Source organism: Mustelus asterias, chromosome 6, assembly GCF_964213995.1.
Source record: "Mustelus asterias chromosome 6, sMusAst1.hap1.1, whole genome shotgun sequence".
In the NCBI taxonomy this organism is placed as follows: domain Eukaryota; kingdom Metazoa; phylum Chordata; class Chondrichthyes; order Carcharhiniformes; family Triakidae; genus Mustelus; species Mustelus asterias.
In genome coordinates, this window is record NC_135806.1 from 82352665 (window position 1) to 82380469 (window position 27805).

A 27805-nucleotide genomic window follows, 5' to 3' on the forward strand; every position below is an offset into this window, starting at 1 on the left:
TTAACTTCATGAATTTAAACTCCACGTGAGGAATGCCATGAGGGATTTGAACCCATGCCCCCAAAGTATTAGCCTGGGCCTCTGGATTACAAATCCAGTGACATTACTATGTATACCACACCTCATCCCACCCCAACTGTTGCTTCAAATTGAGTGAAATGTTGTGTAGTTTTATCAATAATTTCTGTAATGACACAGCTTGGTAATGTACTCACTCACATACATTAGTAAGATCCCAAGTTCAATCTCCGATATATGTTAAGCTAACTGATCCCAGTTGGGATTACTACTGTTAACCTCGGTAAACTTCAGACTTGGCAAAGACAAATGAGCCAACAGTCCTGCTTCTGTTGGAATGTCTTAAGTAAATGGAAATTGGGCGATGGTAGCATCAGGCTTAGTTGCAATTTCACCTCCTGAAGATTGAGTAGACAGTGAAGCACAATAGGTTATTTTATTAGGTGATTTCAACTTTCCCAACATTAACTGGGATATACATAGTGTTAAGGGCTTGGATGGAGTAGATTTCTTGAAATGTGTACAGGAGAACTTATTAAATCAGTATGTGAAGGGTCGAACAAGGGAAGGAACTGTGCTGGACCTAATTCTGGGGAATGAAGTCAGATAGGTGGTTGAGGTGGTGGTGGGGGAGCATTTTAGTGATAGCGATCTCAACATGGTACAATTTAAGCTTGTTATAGACAAGGAGATAGATGAGCTGCAAAAAAGGTTTTGGATTGGGGGAGAGCGGATTTTAACAAAATAAGACAGGATCTGGCCAAGGTAGTCTGGGGACAGCTACTAATGGGAAAATCTACAGAAGAGCAGTGGGGGGCATTCAAAAAGGGTGCAAGTCCAGCATGTTCCTTCCAGGGTGATAGGTAGGAATAACAAGCCCAGGGAACCATGGATAACCAGGGGTATTCAGGATACAATTAGAAGGAAAAGAAAGACTTTTAAAAAGTACAGGGGGAGCAAATCATTAGAGGCATTCGTGAGATACAGAAAGTGTAGGATAGAGCTTAAGAAAGCAATTAGGAATGCAAAGAGAAGATATGAGAAAGCTCTGGCTGATAAAAGTAGTGATATTCTATAGGTGTATCAATGGGAAGAGGATAACCAGGGAAAGAGTGGGGCCCATTAGGGATGAAGGAGGCAATTAGTGGGTGGAGTCAGAGGACATTGGCAGTATTGGAATGAATACTTCACATCTATCTTCACCCAATAGAATGAGGACAATGGTATAGAATTCAGGGAGAGAGACTGTGAGGTTCTTGAGCAAATTAACACAGGGAAGGACAAGGTTTTAGAGGTGTTGGCAGCCTTAAAAGTGGATAAATCTCCAGATCCAGATGAATTGTGCCCTAGGCTGCTGTGGGAGGCAAGGGAGGAGATTGCAGGGGCTCTGACCAAAATTTTCAATTCCTCTCTGGCCACGGGGGGGGGGGGGGGGGGGGGGGGTGCCAGGCAACTGGAGAACAGCTAATGTGATTCCACTATTTAAGAAGGGTTGTAGAGATAAACCAGGGAACTACAGACCAGTGAGTCTCATGTCAGTGGTAGGGAAACTATTGGAGAAACTTCTGAAGGAGACCATCTATCTCCACTTGGAGAGGCAAGGATTGATCAGGGATAGTCAGCGTGGCTTCGTCACAGGAAGGTCATGCCTAACAAATCTGATTGCATTTTTTGAGGAGGTGACCAGGTGTGTAGGCGAGGGTAGTGGAGTCAATGTAGTTTATATGGATTTCAGCAAAGCCTTTGACAAGGTCCCACATGGGAGACTTGTAAAGAAGATACATTCACATGGGATACAGGGTAATTTGATAAAGTGGATTCAAAATTGGCTCAGTTGTAGGATGATGTGGAGATGCTGGCGTTGGACTGGGGTAAACACAGTAAGAAGTCTCACAACACCAGATTAACGTCCAACAGGTTTCTTTGGTAGCAAAAGCCACTAGCTTTTGAAGTGCTGCTCCTTCATCAGGTGAGTCACCTGATGAAGGAGCAGCGCTTCGAAAGCTAGTGGCTTTTGCTACCAAATAAACCTGTTGGACTTTAACCTGATGTTGTGAGACTTCTTACTCAGTTGTAGGAGGCAGTGGGAGATGACAGAAAGCTGCTTTAGAAACTGGAAGCCAGTGTCCAGTGACGTACCACAGGGATCTGTGTTGAGTCCCCTATTATTCATCATTTATATAAACAACATAGATGACTATGTGGGGGGTAGGATTAGTAAGTTTGCAGATGACACAAAGATTGGCTGGATGGTTAACATTGAGGCGGAGTATCTTAGGCTACAAGAAGATATAGATGGGTCAAATGGGCGGATAGGTGGCAGATGGAATTTAACCTTGAAAAGTGTGAAGTGATATACTTTGGAAAGAATAATTTGGCAAGGAAGGATTCAATGACTGGTGGGACACTAGGAAGTTCTGTGGAACAAAGAGACCTTGGCGTGTTTGTCCACAGATCTCTGAAGTGAAAGGGCATGTTAGAGTTCAGGTGTTTCTAATGTGTCGGTGCAGACTCAATGGACTGAAGGGCCTCTTCTGCGCTTTATGGTTCTATGATTTATGAAACCTGACCAGGCAACTGAATGCATAGACCCTAAGATTGAGGAACTGGAGTGTTACGACTTGTTGTTCCCAAAAGTTTGAAATAGTCAAACAGATTCAAAGTGTTGGAGCTTCAATCAAGTGTATTTCTTGCCGTTCTTGCTGGTGGACTGATCAGCTGATGCAATGATATGTGACACGTGACTGCAATGTGACAGTGAATGTGACACCCGGGATATATAATCACATAACAATTGGTTCCTAGCTCTTTATGAATAATGTAACAATATAACATAAGAGCGCAGCTAACACCCAGGGAAATGGAACCACTGAGTGCTTACAGGCGAGAAGAGGTGAGAATTATGGCAAACCTTGTTTTAAAGCCTGGAATGCTTCTACAGATAAATGTAACTGTGTGCCAAGTGCTGCATGAATGCTTGTAACACTTGGAAGTAGCAATGCTTTAATGGTGGCAGAGATATTTTGTGAAAGGTTAGATTGATGACTGACATACTAAATCACAATCTCTATGTGTAGGGTGTAATTCCGCTAATGTCAATTTTGCCCTTCTGTGCTAGGTGCAGCGTTGATGGTGTGGAAGATAGAAGAATTGTCGGTATGCAGCTTGATAAGCCCAGCAACTCTCTCTTTGTGGCATTCTCCACTTGTGTTGTGAGGGTGCCTCTCGCTCGATGTGAACGTCACAGCAAATGCAAAAAGTGAGTTGAGGATGTTCCACTGGTACGTGTGGTTTTTAAAAGTTTGCTTTCCAAATTGCAGGCAATTGGGTTTTGAAACAACATGAAGGCCAGATGTCAGGGTGAAGCTATTTGGGGGAGATGGGGCAGGTTTTCTCCTTCTGTGATTTTCATGAATGATGACCAGAATATGCATTTGAAGTTTTTTTGTCTCTTCCCCAGGACATGTGTTGCTTCTCGAGACCCCTACTGTGGTTGGTTGAAGGAGGGATTGTGTGCACAGCTAACATCTGCAACTAAGTAAGTGGTCCCTTTTAAAGAACAAAGAGGTGAATGAGCGAAGCTCTTTGACCAGAGAAGTTAAGCAAGTAACAGTGAGGCTGACCAAACAAAAGCTCAAGGTCTTTTTAGCAAGTGTTCACCTTTTGCAGTGAATAGTGTAAAAGTGTTTGTTGTATGTCCCCAGACTTCTCTTGGAGTATGGAATGTCACCCACTAATAGCAGGAAATTAGTTGGTTGCTCTCCTAGGATACTGAAGCAGTCCGTATCCATATGCAACAAGCCACAACGATATTCAGGCATGGGCTGATAAGTGGCAAGCAACATTTGCACCACACAAATGCCAGGAAATGACATCTCCAGCAAGAGAGAATCAAACCATCTTCCCATGACATTCAATGACATTACCATCACTGAATCCTGCCCCCCCTCCCCCCATCATCATCCTGGAATTACAAAAACTAAACTGGACTCGCCATATAAATACTGTGGCTGCAAGCGCAGGTCAGAGCCTGGGAATCCTGTGGCGAGTAACTCAACCTCCTGACTCCCTAAAGCCTGTTCACCATCTGCAAGGCACAGTCAGGAATGTAATGAAATACTCTCTACTTGTGTGGTTGAGTGCAGCTCCAACATTCAACCATACTGAAGCCCAACATTGTCCAGGACAAAGCAACTTGCTTGATTGGCAGCCCATCCACCACCTTAACTACATTCAGTCCCTCCACCACCAACGCACAGTGACAGCAGTGTATACAATCTACAAGATGCACTGTAGCAATTCACCAAGGCTCCTTTGATAACCTCTTCCAAACCTGCAACTTCTACCATCTAGAAGAGAAAGATCAGCAGACTCATCGGAACACCACCACCTGCAAGTTCCCCTCCAAGACGAACACCACCCTGACTTGGGACTATATTGTCATTTCTTCGTTGCCACTGGTCAAAATCCTAGATCTCCCTTCCTAAGGATACTGTAGGTATCTACTATTTCTACATCACATGGACTGAAGTGGTTCAAGGAAGCTCAGCACCACTTAGGACAATCAGGAGTGGGAAATAAATGCTGGTCTAGCCAGTGATACTCACGTCCCATGAAATAATGCATTTTTAAAAACATTTTTAAAAGCTTTTATTGTGAGTGTCATACTCCCAGTCTCTGTAGATGTATTCAGCCTATACTCCACCTGTAACAGCATGGTAGGCAATACATATCCTGCAGTACCAGGTCAGAGCACTGCTGAAACAGTATAGTGGCACTTTGCCACCTGATTTTACACCCTCCAGTAGGTAAGCACACAGGTTTTATTTAGAGCACAGTTGAAATCAGGAGCTTGGCAAACTGACAGCCCACAGACACAGATCCAACTCTAACCACAGGAGTTTTTCCAACAATGCACACACAATCAAATGAAGGGCAAATTTCTGTACGTTAATATGTAACCATTCTAAATGGCACAGTATCTTGTACCAGTGACTTACAGCAGTAACCAAACATTCCTTATCTTGTTATTCAATCTTTTATTATAAATTAACATTTTTATTAACCCCCATATTAGAAGGGCACAAGTACAACATATAAGCCCAGAAGTTTGACCATGTCTATTTTTGGGAACACAAGTGGAGCAGGAACCATTCCTTAGTGCTTGAATGATGAGGCATGATATTGGGCTTTGAGATTCACTTATATAGAACCAATGAGTTGTCAAGAGTAACAGACTGTTAGCATATAAAGGCCTAACTCCACACTGATATACAAGCCTTTATCAATATGGTTGGTGATGCACTCCCTGTTCAGAGTGAGCATGGATTTCCTTGCTGCAATATTGCAGGCTTAGAGGCTGTTTAGCATCCTAAAAGCAAATGATGTGCAGCCAACATTTTAAACCATATGCACCAAATTTAATTTCCAGGATTTCTCTGGTGCTTTTAGCATGTTAGCCAATTCTATCCTTTTTCCCATGAAAACATTACATCAGTGCCTTAGTTCTGGCCTTGACTATAAGCCAGTTCTTTAAAACCTGTCCTGTTGTATGTGACATTAGTGTATTTCCATTTAGATGCAGGAGTTCTGGCAAGTTGCAGTGTTTAGGATGTAGAATTTGTTGTGCATATTCTACCCTGAAGACAAGCCAGTACTCAACAAACTTATGTCCGAGCACACTGTGCCTTGCTAGTGATGCTGCACACTTTATTTAACAGTTGTATGAATCAGAAATATGTTAGAGATCTATAATGCAGAGTTGTTTCAATGCATCCCCATACTAACCCCACTTTAGAGCTTGGAGGCAGGACATCATTAAGGTCCAGTCACAAACAACGATCCTACCTGGTTCATTCTGCCCTTTCCCCACAACGCTCCCTCCAGCCTAGAGACAGGAAGAAGAATTTTGCTCTTACCTTGGCCTCAGTTGAGATCACCTAACCAGCACTTGCAGAGGTCAGATTATTTTGATATGAGGGTCCCTCATGCTGGACAATGAAAAATTCCAACCAAAGCATGAACCGAACACCACATTTCAGTTTTGTGTGCTAATATGTATTATTTTACTGTTTGTAACCTTTGGATGTGCCTCCCTGTATTATGTAGGTCACCATTTGAGCAAGACATTGAACATGGCAACACAGATGGTCTGGGAGATTGCCAAAGTAAGCTCACCTGTATTTTTGTTGGGTTAATATACTTTTTTGATGTCCCTGCTGCAATATTATTTCAAAAGGATAGTGTTTGTGTTATAGATCATTTCTAACGGTGTGAAAGTACATTAAGGGAAATATCTTAATGTGTAAATTGCAATCTTTGAAGATCACTACTCACTCATTGACACAAGCCTATTACTTGGCACTTACTACAATATTATAAGGTGCCAAGTACAATTTTAACTGTTGTTTTTGCAGTTCAGTGGACAACACAGGATAGTTTAATGTTAATTCTGACTAAGAGCACTCCCACGAGAGAATAACCCTTTTTCTGCAATTTATTAGATAATTGTCTTAAGAGTAAAAGTAAACTATACGATGACCAAAAAATTACAGACAAAATGGTAACCTTTCATATTTTTGTAAATATTATGCCTTGACTAAAGGAGATTGTTTGAGAAGGTCTTAAATATAAATACTCTTTACCAGCTTACTGTATTCAAAAAAGTAATCTAAAACATTATTGTAAATGGGAGATTCTCTTTTACCATTTTTTTCAAAATACCTTGGTAGAGAAAGGATGCCTGTGGAATCCCTTATTCTGTACCTCTCAGACTCTGTTATTTGGTGGTTTCTGGTACATAAAGAATGTACATTTACAACAAATAGACGACAAAATCTTCGACTGTATAAAAATATTTGTATTATTCACTTAGCAAACTAGCTCCTGGTGAAAGATTGGCATTAGTGTGGTTTAGGCAAATCTTAAATATATGAAGCAGTCTGTACAGGCACTGAGTTCCAAACAATGCTGTTGCCTCTTCCTTTTACTAGTTCTGAATTGTTATATTCTCTGTTACTTTTGAAATGCCTCATGTAACACAGTTCTATTTATAAATTGATTTGCAAATCCTATCTAATTATTCCATTGCTTTTCATTTGCAAAAAGAAACCTTACAAATTGTTAACAAATATTATGTAATCCTGAATGAGCTGATTGTGTTGAGGTTGCCATTTTGACACCTATTCCTTCTTGTTTTTTGCAGACTCCTTTGTGGCACTGAATGGTAAGTCTGCCTTGATTCTGTTGTTTGATTAATTGGTGACATGAGCATTTAGTTCATGCTGTGCCTTTCCCAATTCCTGATTATACTTTATCCATGGTATTTATGTTCAAGATGCTTTATTGCTGTTATCTTTTATTCCCCTTCCTTCTTTTGAGGCATTTTGTTTTCATTTCCGCCATTGTTTTCCTCTTAGACTTTTCAACCACTCCACAAGGCCATGAAATGTCTCGTGATACAATACATGGTCAGTGTTTTTTTTGTAACCCAATTTTATTGACTTTATTCTAGAATGCACTTATTTTAACCTTGAATCAATCCTTCCTCCGATGTAGATCATTTAGCTGTTCGTTACTTTGTTTCTTTGTCTGTCTTTTGTATTTAATGTTCAACTTTTCTAATTAGCTTTTTGTAGACAGTTGCATGATATTAGACCCAAGGTTCTACTGATTAGAGCATTTGTAGTGCTTTATCATAGTGGCTGTCCTTGATTGATGATAAACAGCACTATTTTGTCTAATACATTGCACATATACATACATGGGCATGCTGATTATATGCTATCCTAAGTTCTACAATATTTGATCCTTCCTTGTGTGTGACGCTGTTCTCAAAGTTTTAGAAAATACATGAACCCCTAAAAGAGATTTATTTAAGTCAAAACTTGCTACAAATAGAGTCCTGGGAAAGACCATACCTTTGGATTGTTCCGGACATTAATGGAAGAATATGAAGTGAAGCCATGAGTTTTGTCTGTCAGCAGCTGAGATTATAATATACTAAGCCACTAAGCTTTATTATCCCTCCTCCGTCCTATCGATTTCTTCCCTTTTCCCTCCTGTCTCTCCTGCAAGCACAGATTCTTGCTCAAGTGCCCATACTTCATGTGTGAGTCCAGACAGTTGGCAGGCTATTCATTCATGGAGAACAGCAAAGGCGATTCAATACTGTCTCCGGGGACATTCACACACATTGCACTGTTTAGGAGGGGCTGCTGAATAATTATCAGGAGCAAGAAATCTGCCTTTTGATTCATCTTCTGCCCTCCAAACCCAATTGCAATAAGATGAATTGTAGCACTGCAAATGATAAACATGAACTCAGCAAAGGACAATGGTTTGCCTGATCTGTAGGGCTCCCATGTTGGCACTTGCCGACTAAGGAAGTTAAGAGCTGAACAGTTTCAAAAAAATCATGGCTTTCTTACCTATTCTGTTGACTTCTTATTGGAACATCCTTTTATTGTATACTGGAGTTTTTGTGTCTATACAAATCAGCATTTTGTACTTCTTAAGTCTTTTTTTCTGAATTTTTGACATTATATTAATGGAAGGGCTATAAAGAGGTGGACAGATTCCCATATAACATTGGGAGAAATAAAGGGGAAACACTGAGCAACAGTGTTAAAGTCAGATTAATTTTAATAGTTAATCATATTGCCCTTGACCTCAAGTAATAGTTCTGTGCTGTTACAAAGTAGAATTTATGCGCGCTGAAAATTTTAAGTTACAATCCACCATAGGTGAACATTATAGCATGTTTGTAGGAAGACAACACTTCAGGCAATTGTCTTTTAACCAGGATGTGCATTTTTCCCTCCAATTTGTTTCGCAAAGAATGGTCTACCTCGTAAAACGAGGCATTAACAATGCAAGCTGTTCCACCCACCCCCGATTCTTTTTCCTGTAATATAAATGCACCCTCGAGTTACACTAATAAGGTCGGCTGCTAAAGCAATATATCCTGTCACAGTTGATGGTCATAATGAAATGCTCCTGTCAGAGTGATCTTTCAGCCTGTAGCATCAAGCAAAATAAATCCCTTTTAATGATTAGGCCTGGCGGACTAGAGCACAATTATGTGGCAAAATCATAGTTAACAATCCTTAAAGTAAGCAGTTCTCCGTCTTTCAAAGAGAACTTCTATTGCTGTCATTGTTACTCTGAGCTTCTGTCACACTGATACAATGTGCCGCAGGCTGGGTATAAGTTGTCACTGTTGCCTACATTCCTCACTGCAGATTCAATGTGAAAGAAGAAAAGTAGATTAAGTTTATTTGATGTAAAATAAAAAGACAATTGAGTTGTACTAGAGCAGATGTTGCTTTTTTTTTCCTGACTTAACCGAAAAGTTCAGATTCTTAGTCTGAGTAGAATAGAATGACCTTGACTGTGTTTACAATAATGACAGGCCACTTCAGTTCTGCCTTTTCCACTACCACCCCTCCTACAGCAATTAAGGAGGGTTATGATGCCCATGGGCGGATGCTGGATCAGAAGAATGTTGTTGCGTCCTCAGAAAGCATAGACCCGTACATGGCCAACCCTCCACACAATCACCATGATACCAACGGTAAGGCCTTGGAAGCACTTATTTCCTGTGATGGGGATAAATGACAGGGTAGCTGCTTCCAGCTAGATATAACTAATTGATACCTCATTTAAAAAATATAGGGGTTGAATTGGTTCTTGGTGTCACTCCCAACTATTCATAACCAGGCAACTCATGCATAAGATAGATTCTTTTAAGAGCAGTATTTCATACATAAATTTTATATATCCCAGAATTTTTATGAGTAAAGATTTAGCATCATTAATATTTAATCTATTTTAAAAAGGAAATGAGGGTTGCTTGAACTTCTTTTAAAATACTTTTTCTAAGATTAGGTTCCAGTTCCCTCCCCACCCCCCTCTGCAAAACATTGCATTTTACAACTGAGCATAATATTTGTTTCTAGTATTTTTTTTATTCATTCGTGGGACATGGGCATTGCTGGCTGGTCAGCATTTATTGCCCATCCCTAGTTGCTCTTGAAACTGAGTGGCTTGCTAGGCAATTTCAGAGGGCAGTTAAGCGTCAACCACATTGCTGTGGCTCTGAAGTCACATGTAGACCAGACCAGGTAAGGACAGCAGATTTCCTTCCCTAAAGGACATTAGTGAACCAGGTGGATTTTTCCGGCAATCGGCAATGGTTTTATAGTAATCAATAGATTCTTAATCCCAGATATTTTTTATTGAATTCATATTCCACCAACTGCCATAGTGGGATTCAAACCCAGGTCCGCAGAACATGAGCTGAGTTTCTGGATTAATAGTCTAGTGATAAAATCACTAGGCCATCACGTCCCATGCAAAAATGTGCACAAATTGGAGTGATATGCACTTGTTAAGTTAATTTCTTCTTTGCTTCCCATTCTTCCCCAGTGGTGGGTTACCTGGGAACTCGAAAAGTTCCTAATAATGCCTCAGTCACTCCACATTTGAGCCTGGGGGCACTCGGTGTTGACCTCCTGTCAAAGTGACCAAAGTGAGGAAAGTGCTAGTTTCCTTAAAGATGGGGCTCAATACATTGATAACTGCACCTTTTTTAAAAAAACACATTCTTTTGTGTTACTTCGATTTATTACATTAAATAGAAATAGTCTATGTGCCTGCAATAAACTTGTGGTTTAATCAAAATGTTCAAGTGAGCATAAACAGAATGGCGATAAAAGTGAGTTAAGCCAAGTATCTTTAAATTATAATGAAATAAAACATGCCCTTCAGATTTATAGCGAGGCCTAAACTAGTCAGTTTGAAAACTAACCTCAGGGTAGGCAACACAAAGCAGAGTTTAGTATTGATTTAAGACAGCTGTTAGTCATTTTAACTCCTTTACAGTAATAAAGATAAAGTTTAAAAACTGTTTTAAAAATCGCTTGTACAGTTGGAGCTAGACAGAGTCTGCTTTAGTGACTTGGCACAGGGACTGCCATAGGAAAAAGTAAAACTAATGCCTATAAAAAGGGTGAGTTAAAGGAGGAGTTAAAGGAAACAACACCCTTTTGACAATGAAGTCCCGGCTTTGATTCCTGATCTATACTCCAATAATTGATATCAGTTGGGAAAGCTGTTGGGACACTTCAGTTACCCTCAATGTTTTGGGACAAAGAGGCTGAAAACCAGTCAGGGTTTTCACTCACTTGATGCAGTGCCCACTGCTATAAAGTACCTGCTTGTGGGCTAAACACCAAAAATGCTTGAAATACCCAGCAGGTCAGGCAGTCTCTGTGGAGAAAAAAACAGAACTGATGTTTCAAGTCAGTGGCCTTTCATCGGGGCCCTTCACGTGGGACCTTGGGTGAGAACACCCAAGGGCTGCTCTGTTTTGCCCTCCATAGATTATTAGCTAATTGACAGTAAAAGCCTAAAGGAGAGTGACTTGTCAGGCTGTTCCTCAGCAAGGTTACAAGCAACCGGGGTGGAAACAAAGGAAAACTTGCATTAAAAAGTGATTCTGCTGTGAATAAAGAGAAAGTTGACCCACGGATAGGATTTACTAGTAACTGGCCCTAGTCCAAATTGATTTCCTTTCAAAGTTTTCTGTTCGCTTAGATTTAATTATCTTTAGGCTCAGTTATGATTATTACAGAGAATGGCAGTGACTCTAGAGCCTTATTCGCACCTAACAAGGTCAATTTAATTTTTGGTGCTCTGTGGGGCATCATTATGATTCACACTGACAGAGCTGGAAGCAGTTTACCTCTTGGTGAACAACAATGGTAGCAGAGGTGACTGCATGGATCTGACATTCTGGTGTGTGGGTGTGTGCTTTTAATATACTAAATGATCAGTAAAGCTTGGTATTGACTGCACTCAATGGTTTTATTGGAAAATGGGTTGGTTCATTTGTTTATTTCTTAGTTTTTAAAAAATTATTATTGTGGTGTGATTTTTCTGTTGGCACTTGAAAGTTCTGTTCAGTTTTATTTTTGCACAACGCCGCATGAAGTTCTTCGGTGTTAGAACTTCACGTTTCTTACTTTGCTAACTTGCTTCCTGTCACTATTTATCACGAAACGAGCACGTGCAACAAGTCCATCTCCACTGCTGAATCTGCGCCTCTGCTGCTTTGCTACATCTCGCTCTTGTTAATCGCCTGCTTTCTGCGTTACACCCTGGCTCCTTGGATCAGCTTCCATTTGAGTTGTGCTTTTGTTTTAAAATTCAAAAAAAAAGCATTCTTCTTGCTGCTGAATTAATGGAATGATCTGACAGGCAGATTTCATGTAGGCGAGGCATGATGTGTGTGCAGCAGCTTCTGATATTAAATATACTCTGGAATATTTTCAAATCAGTTTCAAAAATAGCAATCACTTTCATTTCTTCAAATGCAACCACATTGGCTGGACAATTTCCATTTCTGGTTTAAATCTTTCAGAGTATGCTGCTTTCTGCCATATTTTTGTGTGCTAAACTAACTGTGTGACTTACCATTGCGGAAAATGAATTTAACCCTCCAGTCTTACCTTCCCTTCTGCTGCCATTGTATTGACGACCTCCCTCCCACTGAACATTTCATCTCCCTGTATGGAATGTTCCAAGGCCTTACAGTATGTAGTATGATTCATTACTAACAACAGAAATAGAGGAGCAAACAATCACTCATCAGTATCGTAGAAAGAAAAACTCTCCTTGTTTTTCCCTTTAGGACTTGACCCTTTCCTCTTTCCTCCTTGTGGTTTCTGTCTGCATGTCCTTGCGACCCTTGTTTAGTAGTTTGTGATATCTTTCAATTGCCTGAGTCAAGGATAGCCCCTCTGTTCTATTCCCCCTTATCTCAGCTACCAGATGTCTGGAGCCAGTGCAGCCTCTGTCTAGGTGATATGAATAATATAGTTCATACAGGCAATGGTTCCGAATCGCTGGTTTACCAGATTAACTTGAGAAAATGTCTTTTACACTTGCAGTTTTTATCTATGTGTCCCTTCATAATTAGACAGTATTTTATTTAGGTTTCCAGATAAAGTTCCCTCAACTGCAAAAGTAGCATAATATTTTCATCTTATTTTAGCTTGAACTCTTGTCATATCTGCATTCTGAATTGCATTGCTGAGCCATCTGTACTTTATTATTCAGACAGACACGGGAAACTGCTTCTTGCCACAGACGTTGCTTCATCTTGTGCTTGATGTTAATAGTTCCACACTGATTAGGAGGCTGGTGAAAGCCTGGGCAAAGTTTGAAACCTCTTTGGCCTCAAGGTTGAGAGCTGTGTTCCCATCAATAAGGGTCTTGTATGCATTGTGTAGTCTGCACTATTGCTCTATGACAAAAATGTTCTTTTGCAGCAGCATTTGACAAAATGCGTTCATATTATATTCAGCAAACTGTAAACTAAGAGGCCTTATTAGTCTTATTATTAGTCTATTTGGGCCTTTTTTGTGTTTTACAACTTTCAAATTTAATAAATTTCTGTTCACTGGATCTGTGCATTCACAAGCTCAATTTTGTGCACAACCTCAGGTGCCAAATATTAGTCAAGGCTGTCAGCCTCAATTATTATGAAGAAGTTTAACAAAAATGCACTATTATTTTATCGTCTTAGATTATTCATTACAGTCATTACAGGTTGTCACCAGAACAGTGCTTCATGAGTCAATGTGTTTATGATCTATGATTCAAATGTAATTTGCTAGTAAACACAAAAGTGACAATTCTGCTTACCCGCTTTGATTTATTTTATTTGAAACACAAAGTAAATGTAAAATATGCAAGTGTATATAGGCTGCCAGCAAGCCCATATTAACTGTATGTCAGGGGTAGCCTGCCTTCCTGTTCCCCCACGGGAAGTAATTTATTCCACTAAGTGCCTTTTCTTGTCCTCTTGTGGCTTTAAAAGTTGCGACTTTACGCCTGACAAATAATCTCTGCTCAGTGGCTGACACCAAGATGGAGTGGGATCACATTTCTTCAGATCTCTCTGACCTACCCTCAGTAAAATCAACATCAGCCTGTTCATCATTCAATGAGTTGGTGTTTAATGGACTGCAGATTTTGTTAAATAAGTCTTAACAACAATTAGACGGTGCTTCAGCAAACTGTAATTTAGAGAAGAATTCCTCACGTGTGCTGGAATTTTAGCTGCTGGGATAGGGGAAAAAGACTTTTGACTCAAGGCAGGGAAGAAACTGAAAATCATTGGGTGCATGTTTTGGGCAAAAGATCAGCACTGGCGACCCGAGCTTCCGTTTACAGTCACTGCCACTCAATGGTCACAATGGTGGTCATGACCACCAGCTAGAGAGCCATTGGCAACTCCGACATGGCCATTCCCAAACGCTGCAATACGATTAAAAGCCAACCAGGCACATCCTTGGTCACCATCAGGGTCCCCGGGTCCTGCGAGCTGAACGTCTGGCGGCCACTGCCGATACTGGAGTAGATCCAAAGAAGGGAGCAGCCATAGAGCTCCAGAATACAGAGAAGCAGGGTGGCCCCATCAGGGCCAGATCGGAGATGAGGGTCGGTTTGAAGGACGGGGGAGTGGAGTGGAGTCTTCCCACAGGTGAGGCCCTTGACACCCAGGGTCCCTCCAAGCAGGTGGAACTGCAACCCCGACCACTGCCAGGAATTCCAGGCTATACCTGGCAGCATGCACACATGGCATCGGTACCATGTGGATTGAGGCACTTAAGTGGCCCTTATTTGGCCATTTAAGAATCTCAATTGACCTTCAGGAGGGAAGAACATCCTCAAATCTTCCTGCCTCGGACTTAATTGGTGGGAGTGGGGAAGGCGACACACTCTCCACCCGCAGCTTTACCACTTCATTCATTATATTGCCCCTTGCTCCTGGTGGATTAAATTCCATCCGATATTCCCGGGCAGTATGTCAGCTGCCAGATTGGATGCTGTGAACAGTGGCTGCTTAAAACAGGCATGGAGAAATGAAAACAAAGTGCTGGGAATTCTCAACAGGCCTGGCAGCATCTGTGGAGAGAGAAAAGGCGGCTGATATAGCACTTGGGGTGACTGCGATCAAAGGTTATGGGGGAAAGCAGGGGTAGTCTATTGAGTTGGATGATCAGCCATGATCGTAATTAATGGTGGAGCAGGCTCGAAGGGCCAAATGGCCTCCTCCAGCTGCTATCTTCTATGTTTAAACTGAGTTAGAGTTTCAATTGAAAATTGCAGAACTGAGCATTCTTAACATTTGGAAACATTGCTTATATGACTTAAAGTCTTAATCACAATTGTAGGATCCGCAAAGCAAAATTGGTCATTATCTGTGCTGAGCTTGCACTGTGCCCAGTTAGTCTGGGCCTTTAAAGGGACCACTGATGGCCACCTATAAAATGCCTCTTGATATAGTGTGGCTGCTGCTGGCCCAAGCCACTGTCCCCTCTCTTCACCATTTCCCTTGACATTCCCCCACCGAGTTTTTGCTGTATAAAAGTTAAATGTAGGTTATTGTTGTCGGTTATTTTCCACCCTTTTTTCTAAGGCCATTTAGTAAGTGGTTGCAAAGATTGGCACTGCCCCTCCCCATGGTCCAATCTCAGGCATTTAGGCCTCTTCCTGTAACTGCGGGGGTGAGGGTGTCTGGTCAGGGCGGGAGGGGGTGGCACTTGCATAGCGAGTTCCCATTGGTCGGGAGAGACGGAAAGGGTAAGGCCTGAGGATCGGTGGGGGTTCCAGTCAGGTCAGGCCTGTGTGGGGTCTCCTCTTTTGGTCATGGAGAATACCATGGGGTATTAGAGGGAGTAGGAAATACCGTGGTGGTGGGAGGGGTGTTCCCTGGGGTGGGGGATGAGGGGGATGGAATGTGGGTGAGAGTTCTGTCTGGGCCTTTACAATAGCTACCCAGAAGTTTGTTATGCAAACCCTTAGCTGGGAACGTCTGAAAGAGATTCCCCAGTGCAACTTTGGGATATACCCCCAAATCCAAAGCTGTTGAGCTCTGAAGTTACGGCCCACTAATTGAGCCCAAGCCTGGGTATTGCCCAGGTCTTGCTGCATGCGGACACGGACTGCATCAGTATCTGAGGAATTGCAAATGGCGCTGAACATTGTGCAATCATCAGCGAACATCCCCATTTCTGACCGTATGACGGAAGGAAGGTTATTGATGAAGCAGCTGAAGATGGTTGGGCCTAGGACACTATCCTGAGTATCTCCTGACTGAGATTATTAACTTTTAACAACCACAACCACCTTCCTTTGAGCTAGATATGGCGTTTCAGATGACATTTTGTCTAAGGGCAGTCACCCTCACCTCATCACCAATGATGGGGAAGTTAGTGAAAGAAACCAGGCTGAAGCATTTGCAACCATCTGCAGACAGAGTTGGGAGCTTTGCAGATTAAAGCTGTAACTCTTGCTGACTGGACCAAGCCAGTGAGTAGCTGAGAGGTACAGACCAGGAAAGCCCTCGACTCAAACTCCTTTTTGTTCTGAGTTAGCTGAACACAGCAAATGACAGAATTCATCTCATTTCAGTGAAGTTCTTGGAATTGGATATTATTTAAAGATTAGTTTGAAAATACAATCTGTGCAGCCATACAAACCATTTAAAGGATTATGCATATTTCCTTTAAAAGTATGCGTATATATATATATTATATTTACACATATTAAAAACTTTGGTTAGCACTGCTGCCTCATAGCTCCAGAAAGCCGGGTTCAATTCCAGCCTCGGGTCACTATGTGGAGTTTGCACATTCTCCCTATGTCTGCATGGATTTCCTCCGGGTGCTCTGGTTTCCTCCCATACTCCAAAGATGTCTAGGTTAGGTGGATTGGCTACACTAAATTGCCCCTTAATGTCCCAAGATATGTAGGTTAGGTGGATGAGTCATGGTAAATGTGTGGGGTTGCGAGGCTAGGGTGGGGGAGAGGGCCTGGGTAAGATACTTTGTCAGACAGTCGGTGCAGACTCAATGGGCCGAATGGCCTCTTCTGCACTGTAGGGATTCTCTGATGATTCTATGATTAAGATTTATTTCCTATTTTAATTTTTCTCCAGTGGAATTGAGAGGTCACCTGCACATCCCCACCTACAGTGCGGAACTCTAGCAGTGAAAAATTGCTTTTCTTAATTATTTCCTTTTGTTTAAATAAAGAATTATTGCAATACAATTAGAATTGGTATTATTGTTCATGTACAGGATAGCTTATGAAGATTATTTAACACTGTGTAAAAACAAAATAAATTGCAGGCAGCGGAAAGAAGATGACAACCTTGCACTGAATATTCTTTCCAGTTTTAAATATTTGGAGCAGTTAATTACTCGTATCGAAATGGAACCACACTTGATGATTTTCAGATAATGTTTTTGTGTCAGTCAGCATTGATTATAAACTATGCTTGTTGTGAAAACCCTGAAGGTATTGAGTTTTCCCAGATCCAGTTGTGATGTTGCTTGAAGAAAGAATTATTGAATTAACAGCATTGTTTTAACATTTTTATCACCCCTTTATTCAACTGCAGCCATCAACAGCTTGAAATCTTTAAACTATACCCTTATTGCAAAAATTACTTTGCTGTTCGCGTAAATTATTTGACCAGATAATTTGCACAAAGGCCCTAAACAAGAAACAGTGCAGTTGCATTGACAGTACATTCGATTGGAAGAATTGAAAACCGTATACATTTAGATGAATTTACAATGTCAGTGTAGTGTTGTTGCTACCAGTTGCCCTGCTGCGACAAACCTCTGTAGCTTTGATTGGGGATCTCCAACCTTTTGATCCTTGGGGTCATGCCATTCCCAATGAATGAGTGGGGTGATTTCTCAAAAACAGAAGTCCTGGTGCATGCAACATTTCAAATACAGAATTTCAAATTCCTCTAAGCTGAGTGCTCCCAGACTTGGAAGCAACCAGGCACCTCCATGCATAGGAAAAGCAGAAAAAGATGTCCAATGCACACAAAAATCCAGACAACAACCAACATAAATAGTAGGAGCTTGAATGTCTTTCATTTGCCAGCAGCATCTCCCAATCTCTCTTTCCTTAATGCCAGTGTTTTCTCACTCTTTGACCCCTCCCTACACTCCTTCCCCACCCAGCCAGGCCTCACTTTCCTCTGATACATCCCCTTGCTGAAACTTGAAAACAGCAAAGATTCAGCTCTATAAACATCCTGGGGAACTGATTGGTGCAAAAGACTGCACTTTTCCCAAATTGAGGAACAACCTTTTCTCGTCCTTCAGCCCCACGATCTTTGAAAGCCTGTTGCTCAGCAGCTCACAGTGCAGAAGAGGTTTACAGGGATGGTTCCAGGGATGAGAACCTTCATGTTATGAGGAAAAATTGGAGAGGATGGGATTGTTCTCCTTGGAGAGAAGAAGGCTGAGAGGAGATCTGATGGAGATGTTCAAAACCATGAGTGGGTTGTACAGAGTAGATAGGGAGAAACCATTCCCACTTGTAAAAGGATTACAAACAAGAGGGCACAGGTTTACAATGATTTGTAAAAGAAGCAAGTGTGGTGTGGGGAAAAGCTTTCTCACACATCGAGTGGTTCGGGTTTGGAATGCACTGCCTGGATGTGTGGTGGGGGCAGGTTCAATCAAAGTATTCGAGAGAGCATTAGATGATTACTTCAATAGAAACAATGGGCGGGCTTTTACGGCCTCGCTCAACCCGAGAACATAAAATCCAACCAAGGTCAACGGACCTTTCCATAGTCCACCCCTCGCCTGCTCCAATTCCTGTGCTGGGTGAGATGGTAAAATTCAGGTCAATGTGCAAGGTTATGGGGAAAAGGCAGCGAAATGGCACCAAGTCATGATGCTCATTTTGAGAGCCGGAGCAGACATGATGGGTCAAATAGCCGCCTCCTACGCCGTAACAATTCTGTGATTCCGTGAGTGTGCCAAGCCAATTTCTGTTTCCAATGGAAGCAACTCTAGTTGCAGCCAGTTTTGTGTACTTAATCTGAGAAGTTTTGGCTGAATTTGGATGACAAGTTGCTTGTTAGGCCCTGCCAGATTAAATGGTTGAAATTGTTCCCTCCACTACTAGAAGAGGCCATTATTTAACATGGTAATGGTGGCCTTGCTCACTGGCTAAAAAGTCGGGGACAAGCTCATTTCCACTGGCCCTGAAATGCATGACTAGATTTTAGACAACTAGTGGCCAAGGCTGGGACTGCAACAGGCCCCAGACCAGGAACAGCATTGTAGGCCCAGAGTAGAGGTAGGTGGGCAGTTTTACTAAAACCAGTGAGGCAGCAGGATTGCAGACCCAACATGAGGCGGTGTGGTTGGGGAAGGAGGGGGGGTTGTGTTGGGGGCCTAGGGGGGGTGCGGTTCGGGCAGGCATGATCAAAAGGGCAGGTAGGAGGTGGTTCTTCAAGCGGAAAGGCATCTTCGCTACTTGGAGGTTTCTCATGAGCACAGGATGTCTGAAGAGAAGCGAACCCCCCAACTCAGTCACCAAGCCCACAGTCAGACCTCCAGGATACAGATGTTTGAAATGCACATAGGTTCTGAAGGATGTGTCACTAATAGATACAGGGGAATATACAGCAGTTAAGAGTTGCAGTTACATTCAGTCATATGAGTCAAGGGAAGATTTAGGTGTAGGGTGGGGCAAGGCCACAGAGATGAGATTTTGAAGTCAGTAAATGGAAGAGAAGGGAGTCAATAGTGATTAATGGGGAAGATGTTTGCCACAGGGCATAGGTCACATCAGTCTGAATGAGCTGGGAATTTGTGTAGCTTTGAGGCGAGCAAATAGGATGCTGGAGAAATTATGCAATAACAAAGCTTGGATGGCTATTTTAGTGAAAGTGGTGAGTAGCAGTTCCCCAGAATGGGAAGGAAGCAGTTGTGGGATTGGAACTTCTGGTTGCCATCGAATCACCTTTTCCCTTCAGCCTGTCAAATTGCAGCAATGTAGGCTGAGTCTCTCCACAACAAAACAAGTGTTTCTGTCTTTCCCTTCCCCGAATAATGGCTCACATTAAACAATAGTTGGACAGATACAAATGGTTATCCGACACCTTACCCAAGTGATTAGCCTTCAATTGTGAGCCACTACGCAAGTGGCAGGAGCCAAGTCAATTCCCTTCAGGTCAATGTACACAATACAGCAAAAGGCATTAAATATCTGTCAGTGGTTAAACCCTCACCGATAATGTTTCTAATGCTTCACCAGTCTAGAAGCAGCAAAGCCAATTGTCACATTTTGATGGTTGCCCATTTGAGATCTGCTAACTCAGCACATACCAGTGCTTGGATCCTGGCCTTCCTGGTCGGTAGGACAAATCAGTAGTACACTACAGAGCACTTTGGGTTATGCATTTACCCATTATACCAGCAGGGAGCTGATTTCTAGATATTCACAATTTATTCTTTGAATTTTCTTCTGTGCACTTTGCTCAATTGCATAAAAAGCTTTTCAGCTTTTCGCTGGAGGCTTCGGATTGCCTTCCCAGATATATAACTCTGATGGTCATTCAGTATGGTATGTATATCTGTATTAATAAAACTGTTATTTTCCAGCCAGGAGTTATCCTGATGGTGAAGACAATGTATTGTTTTATAGGTTACAGTATCATTCTGTATATATTGAAGTTAATGATGACCTCTATGATTATAAGGCGATAGAAATAGTTTTCCTGGTAACTAAATTCTGTCTACTATCTAATATTTCAGGAGTTATCCGCGAAAGTTACCTCAAAGGTCACGATCAGCTTGTTCCAGTTACCCTTTTGGCTATTGCAGTTATTCTCGCCTTTGTCATGGGGGCAGTTTTCTCAGGAATAATCGTTTACTGCATATGTGATCACCGACGCAGAGACATTGATGTAGGCCAAAGCAAAGAGAAAGACTTGCCTCGTTCTCGCAGGGGTTCCATGGCCAGTGTCACCAAACTCGGTGGTTTGTTTGATGCTCAGACAAAGGAACCGAAGCCAGAAGCGCTGCTGACTCCTCTGATGCATAACGGTAAAATAGTAACGCCAAATGGCACGACTAAGATGCTGATAAAAGCTGACCAGCATCACTTGGACTTGACAGCTTTGCCCACTCCGGAGTCAACACCAACCTTGCAGCAGAAACGTAAGCTCAGCCGTGGGAGCAGCCAGTGGGAAAGGAACCAGAATTTAATCAATGCCTGTACAAAAGATCTAGCATCCATGGGATCGCCGGTGATCCCCATGGATCTTCCTCTCCATGCTTCTCCCAACCACATTCCAAGTGTTGTCGTCCTCCCAACCACTCAACAGAGTTTCCAGCATGAATATGGAGATCAAGGAATCCGACCAATGGATCAAATTACTATTGAAGATCAGAATGCCACACTAGAATACAGGAGTATGAAAAGTCCCTGTCACGGATTAGTTGCAAACCTTGATCAGGTGCCACCTAAAGTTCCTCAGAGAGAAGCCTCACTTGGATCCACTAATTCTGGACTGCCTCAGAATACTCTGGGCAAGCGATTGGAAGTTCCTTCTCCTTCATATGCAATGGAATATAAGAGAAACTATCCCAGCAATTCATTGCAAAGAAATCCTCAATCATCTGCATTCAAAAGAAACCATAATACTAACTCTTCCAATTCCTCTCACCTTTCTAGGCACCAGAGTTTTAACAGAGGGGAGAATCCCCCTCCTGCACCACAAAGAGTAGACTCTATGCTAGTGAATGCAGGTCAGTCTCAGACACAGGCCAGGAGATCTAGCATCACTGCACCATACAACTCTCTGCCAAGATCTGGGGTCAAACGCACACCCTCCATAAAACCAGATGTTCCACCAAAACCCACGTTTGTTCCCCTTTCAACTTCCATCAAGCCAAATGACACATGTACATAATCACAGTGGAAGGTAGAAAATGATCTGGACCCTGCTTCCTGAGTCAGTGCTTTGCAACTGCAACACTAGATTTGTGTTTTTTTGAAAAAAGGCTGTTGTTAAGCTGAGGATATTCTCCCTGGGAAAAGTGGAATATTTTCTTACGACCGCTGCAACTACTGAACTCAGCGTTTGAAAGGCGGGGTTAGCAGCTCTTGGACTTCTATCAGGGGGGGGTTAATGATTGATGCACATGAACAGGATGGTGGAGTGATGAGCCAAAAGCACAAAACTGTGGCAAATGTGTAATGTCTCCTTGACTTCTGCAGCCTATTAATCTCTAGGGAGATGAGTTTTAAAAACAAAGCACTGAAGAAGGTGACTCGGACTTAACACTAGCTGAAGTTTACTGTTTGCAGATACTGTGAAATGCCTCTCAGTGTTACATCCGCTTAAGCAGCAGATATCTGCCGTTTAGGCAAGGCTTTGGCCTACATCTCTGCTATTGTCCTTCTTGTAATGATTAATGTGACTATTAACACTAATAGCTCCTGGTATTTATTATTTAAGTGCTATTTCAAATTATGACTGACTCCTTCAAATGAATTTATGGATATCTCTTTAAAAAGAATCAGAAAGAAGTCTAAAAATGTAATGTTTGTAATTATTTAAGTCAAGTCAATTAACTGGAGACATTCAATGCTTTTTTTTAAAGTAACTGTCCACTAACAATATGGAGGTGGAAAACTGAGCTCAGTGTTTGGACTCAGCTGCTGACAGGGTTATCAAAGTGCTTGGGGAGGGGAGAAGAAAGGAAAAGGAGTGGGGGAGGGGGGGAATATTTATTTTATTGTGAAAGGTTCATTTCATGTTCCGCGACGAGCTGAAAGGAGGGAGTGCATCAATGAAAATGTTCAGGTTTGTTCCCCTGAGGACCAGGAGAGGGAGGGAAAGAAACTCTGATATCATGCACACAGGTGGAATCACAATCTATTCTGAAGAGGATGTATGAGGATTAAACAGTCCTGTTAGTTTTGTCAGTAATTGATATTTGCAATGCGGGCACTGGCACATCATGTGCCAGCCAACTCAATTTTGCACATGGCACAGCTAATGATAGTAATGGATGGAGTGTGCTGATAGGCAAGCTGTTACCATGCATAAATCATACTCCTACCGTGTTGATTCTAACTGGGAATACATCTGTGTGACAAGTCTCTTCTTCCATGTGTAAATTTGTGCCTTACAACATCAGTTGTGTTACATTCTAGCTAGTAATCTGCAAATGTTTCCCCCCATTTTCAAAAAAAAAATCTAATTCCTGCTCAATATTTTGTTCCCATTTGGAATAAATGCTCCCTGAAAGGATATACAAGTTCTGACTCCTCAATCCCCGGGGAAATTATATTTGATTAATCATCTCATAGTCGTGCCAATCTTGTCCTCCCAGCACCGTGTAATTGCGGAAAATTTGAAACACATCCGCATTTCTCTGAGAGTGTTTCCTTTCATTTTTACTTTATTTCAGCACTGTAATTTGATGTATTCCCATTGACTAATTCCGAAAAACAGATGTGCTTTAATAATGTTTTTACTTGTGACCGGTGGGCAATTGCTGTGACGTGATAAGTTCTCCAATTGGCTAGTGCCTCAGTTGAAGGCACCAAAATAAAAAACCTACATTGTAAATGTTAGTGAATTGGCAAGGCAGTCTTAAAGCAGGCTGGTTCCTGCTGGAGTAACACTGCTATAATATGTGTAGCCAGAAGGATAGTCAAAACCTTTTGGCACAATTGTTTCTAATTATTGTTTTTCTTTTACATTTTTCAGTTTATCATGCACGCTGAATAGAATGTTTTTACCTGTTAAATAATTGTCAACATATTGTAGAAATAAGGTTTTTATCTATTGAGCTGTATGAATTTTCTTTTTAAATTTTTTTTTTACTTACTTGTTTTTGCAGTTTTCTTTTTCCTCAGTTGGACACTTACTTGCAAAGTTGGCTAGTCTTTAGAATGGTAGCTGGATAATTCCAGAAGGAACTAGACCAAAGTTTGTAACAAGGGTGCATACACATTCTACTTCGGTGTCTTCCATTTCATTACTTCATTATGGTGACTCGCGTTGATGCATTCCTTCAAAACGGTTTTTTTTAAGTTAATTGTGTATGGTTCAGGAAAAGGATATGTTTGGTGTTTTCATGCCTTTTTTTTATGTTCATGCTGTGTGATTGTTTGTAAGTTAACGCAGAGTGCAATGTTAATATGTTTTTAGGATTTTAACTTGAGAAATTCACCATATTTTTTATGCAAAAAGAATCCTGATATGTTCACATTGAAAGGCCAATATAGTATTCACAAGAATTGAATTGATTCAAAATGTAATGCCCTGAGGTAAATGAATAGTAGTATACTGTTTGGTCCCTTTTCTTTTCTGGCAGTTTCTTTATGGACCCCTCTTTGCCCCTTTGCGTGCCTTTGAAGCTCACCCTTGATATACACTCTTAGATACAACAGTTGTGTAATATGTAAAATATTGTGATGTTGACACAATCTCCTTCCCTCAGCTCCACATCCCTAACATCCAATTCACAACTTCAATGTATGTTGTAAAAAAAAGACTTTAATTATTACATAATGTAATAAACAGACTGTTCTGCTGTAGTTTATTGGTTTGAGCGTCGTGATTCTTCGAGAGTCCTAATAGGATGTTACATTAACTTCTGGTCGATTTAATGCTTTAGAGTGCACTTAATCTGTTACAACACATCTGTATCCCATTTACTATGAATTACTGTGTGGGGTGATGGAACAATGCTCCATTCTGCACTATTTTGCCTCTCAACTTTGACTACCCTGGTCCAGGTGCAGAATAAGATCCTTTACACAAGAACGCCGGTATATTTTAAACATAACTTCTAAAGATCAAACGTAACCACATCACTGTGATTTTTTTCAATTTCTTACAACTGCTCCTTTATTTTTCTTCTGAGTAAAATTACCAATTTTTTGTTGAAATGTGCAGAGTTTTATATTGTGGACTGGCAACGTCCCTTTCATTCTGTGAGCCTGAGCTGGAATCAAGCAAAGATAAACAGAGAGAATGTTCACTCTCTGAAGGTCCTTTGCTCCTTCTTCCTTCAACAATATATTTTTTAACATTATCACGGTTCATTCAAGAGACCTCAATACCAGGTTTGTATAATTGTTAGCATGACTACATATTCACTGCAGTCTACAAAAATGCATTTCATCTTGTTTCCTTTGATGAAAAATGCACTGTCTTAAGGAGTGGCAAGTGTCAGTTGAAGGTGGAATTATTAATATTGTGATTCTGGCATCAAAAGTAGAGAACACAAATAGTACATGGATACTATGTGGATGTGCAGATGAGACTGTAGTAACTTGTTCTTGCTCCTGTGTATCCAGACCATTGTGGGTGACATACATGATCATTGTGGCTTTGTCACTTCAGATTATCTGCAGTTTTATTTAATTTATTCATGGGAAGTGGGCATTGCTGGCTAGGCCAGCATTTATTGCCCTTGTGAAGGTGGTGATGAGCTGCCTTCTTGACCTGCTGCACCTCATGTGTTGTAGGGATGGAGTTTCAGGATTTTGACCCAGGAACAGTGAAGGAACGGCAATATATTTCCAAGTCAGGATGGCTTGGAGGGGAACTTCCAGGTGATGGTATCCACATGTAACTGCTGATCTTGCCCTCTAGGTGGTTCTGGCTTTAGAAGGTGCTGTCTCAGGAGCCGTGGTAAGTTCCTGCAGTGCATTTGGAGACAGTACACACTGCTGCTACTGTACTTCGGTAGTGGAGGGAGTGAATGTTTATGCATGGGGTGCCAATCAAGCACTTGCTTTGTCCTGGAGTTCCAGTGAGTTATGCAGTAGCATTGAAATACAATATAGGGTTTGTATGAATACACATCAGGTCAAAAAGATTTGAATGAAGGAGGCCCTTTTGATCTCAACTGTCCAGAGTGCCAACTCCTAGCAAGCAGCTATTTCTTAAATTGGTTTAATGGTCCATTTTTAGACACTGTTCCTGACAACCTAATACAGCTGCAGCTCAGTCCTTGCAAAAGGGAAAGGAAACAACATTGGGGACAAAAAATGACAACGTTTATTTATTAATGTCACAAGTAGGCTTACATTAACATTGCAATGAAGTTACTGTGAAAATCTCCTAGTCACCACACTCCAGTACCTGTTCGGGTAGTGAGGGGAGAATTTAACATAGAAATAAACAACATACTTGAAAGGTCAAATGCCATACAGTCATTATGGCACAGAGTTGGCCGATTTGAGTCCATGCTTGTTCTCAGTACTACAATCCAGTCAGTCCCATTCCTCCCCCATTCCTGTAGCCCTGAGGTTTATTTCCCTCAAACATCGATCACATTTCCCTTTGAAATCACTGATCATCTCCTGTTCCATTATCTTCCTAGGCAACCAGTTCCAGGTCTTTACCATTCACTAAATAAAAATGTTCTTCTTTGCATTCTCCCCGTATCTCTTATTCAAGACCTTAAATCAGTATCTTCTAGTCCTTCTACAATCAGCTAATTGGAACAACTTTCTTTTATCAACGTTTCTAAACTGAATGTTGCTGAAAAAAGAGACACCTCATCAAGGCCAGCCCAAACATACATGTCTGTTAGTCCACCAAAAGAACTGGAATAGTCTCCATTAACAAATGTGAATAGGGTCATAGAAATACAAAGCCCGGAAACAGGACCTTCAACCCATCTCGTCCATGCCGACCAAGTTTCCTAAAATGAACTAGTCCCATTTGCCTGCATTTGGCCCATGTCCATCTAAACCTTTCCTATCCATGTACCTGTCCAAATGTCTTTTAAATGTGTAATTGTACCCGCCTCTACCACCTTCTCTGGCAGCTCGTTCCTTACACGCACCATCTTCTGTGTGAAAATGTTGCCCCTCAGGTCCCTTTTAAATCTTTTTCCTTTCACCTTAAACCTATGCCCTCTAGTTTTGGACACCCCTACCCCAGGGAAAAGACCTTGGCTATTCATTTTATCTATGTCCCATATGATTTTATGAATTTCTATAAGGGTCACCCCTCATTTGCCTACGCTTCAGGGAAAAATGTCTAAGCTTATCTAGCCTCTCTTTATAATTCAAACCTTCCAGTCCCAGTAACATCCTTGTAAATCTTTTTTGCACTTTTTCCAGTTTAATAACATTCTTCCTTTGGCAGGGTGACCAGAATTGTACGCAGTACTCCAAATGTGGTCTTAACAATGTCTTATACAGTTGTAACATAACGTCCCAACTCCTGTACTCAGTGCTCTGAATGATTAAGGCAAATGTGCCAAATGCCTTTTTCGCCACCCTGTCTACCTGTGATGCCACTTTTCCAGAACTATGTAGCCTTAGATCTCTCTGTTTGATAACACTCCCCAAGGCCCAACCATTAACTGTGTAAGTCCTGCCCTGATTTGTCTTATCAAAATGCAAAACTCCATCTGCCATTCCTCGGCCCACTGGCCCAGTTGATCAAGATCACGTTGTAGTTTTAGATTACCTTCTTCACTGTCCACTACACCACCAATTTTGGTGTCATCCGCAAACTTACTAACCATGCCTCCTATATTCTCATCCAAATCATTTATATAAATGGCAAAAAACTGTGGACCCAGTACTGAGCCCTATGACGCACTGCTGGTCACAGGGGTCCAGTCTGAAAAACAACCCTCTACCACCTTCCTCTATCTCCTACTGCCAAGCCAATTTTGTATCCAGTTGGCTAGTTCTCCTTGGATCCCATGTGATCCAACCTTACTGACCAGACTACCATGCGGTACCTTGTAGAAGGCCATGCTAAAGTCTATGTAAGCAACGTCTACCGCACTGTCCTCATATATTTTCTTGGTCACCCCTTCAAAAAACTCAATCAAATTTGTAAGACACGATTTGCCATACGCAAAGCTGTGCTGACTATCCATAAACTGCCCTTGCCTTT

The 27805-nt window shown here is 41.5% G+C and overlaps 1 protein-coding gene across 5 annotated transcripts in view; it reads left to right on the forward strand.

Annotated features, from left to right (window-relative positions):
- The window catches only part of sema6a (sema domain, transmembrane domain (TM), and cytoplasmic domain, (semaphorin) 6A), a 98089-nt gene extending 73625 nt beyond the window's left edge, over window positions 1–24464 (forward strand). Inside the window, exons 14-20 of one of the 5 annotated variants that reach the window (XM_078214622.1) lie at window positions 3137–3277; window positions 3479–3556; window positions 6127–6185; window positions 7223–7243; window positions 7437–7487; window positions 9431–9592; window positions 20670–24464. In XM_078214622.1, the coding sequence (XP_078070748.1) occupies window positions 3137–3277; window positions 3479–3556; window positions 6127–6185; window positions 7223–7243; window positions 7437–7487; window positions 9431–9592; window positions 20670–21829 (1672 nt within the window). In that variant the 3' untranslated portion in view covers window positions 21830–24464. Of the gene's footprint in view, window positions 1–3136; window positions 3278–3478; window positions 3557–6126; window positions 6186–7222; window positions 7244–7436; window positions 7488–9430; window positions 9593–13140; window positions 13727–20669 lie in introns of those variants that run through there. The other 4 variants (XM_078214623.1, XM_078214626.1, XM_078214624.1 and 1 more) reach the window with 4 other exon arrangements.
- The last annotated feature ends 3341 nt before the right edge of the window (window positions 24465–27805 follow it).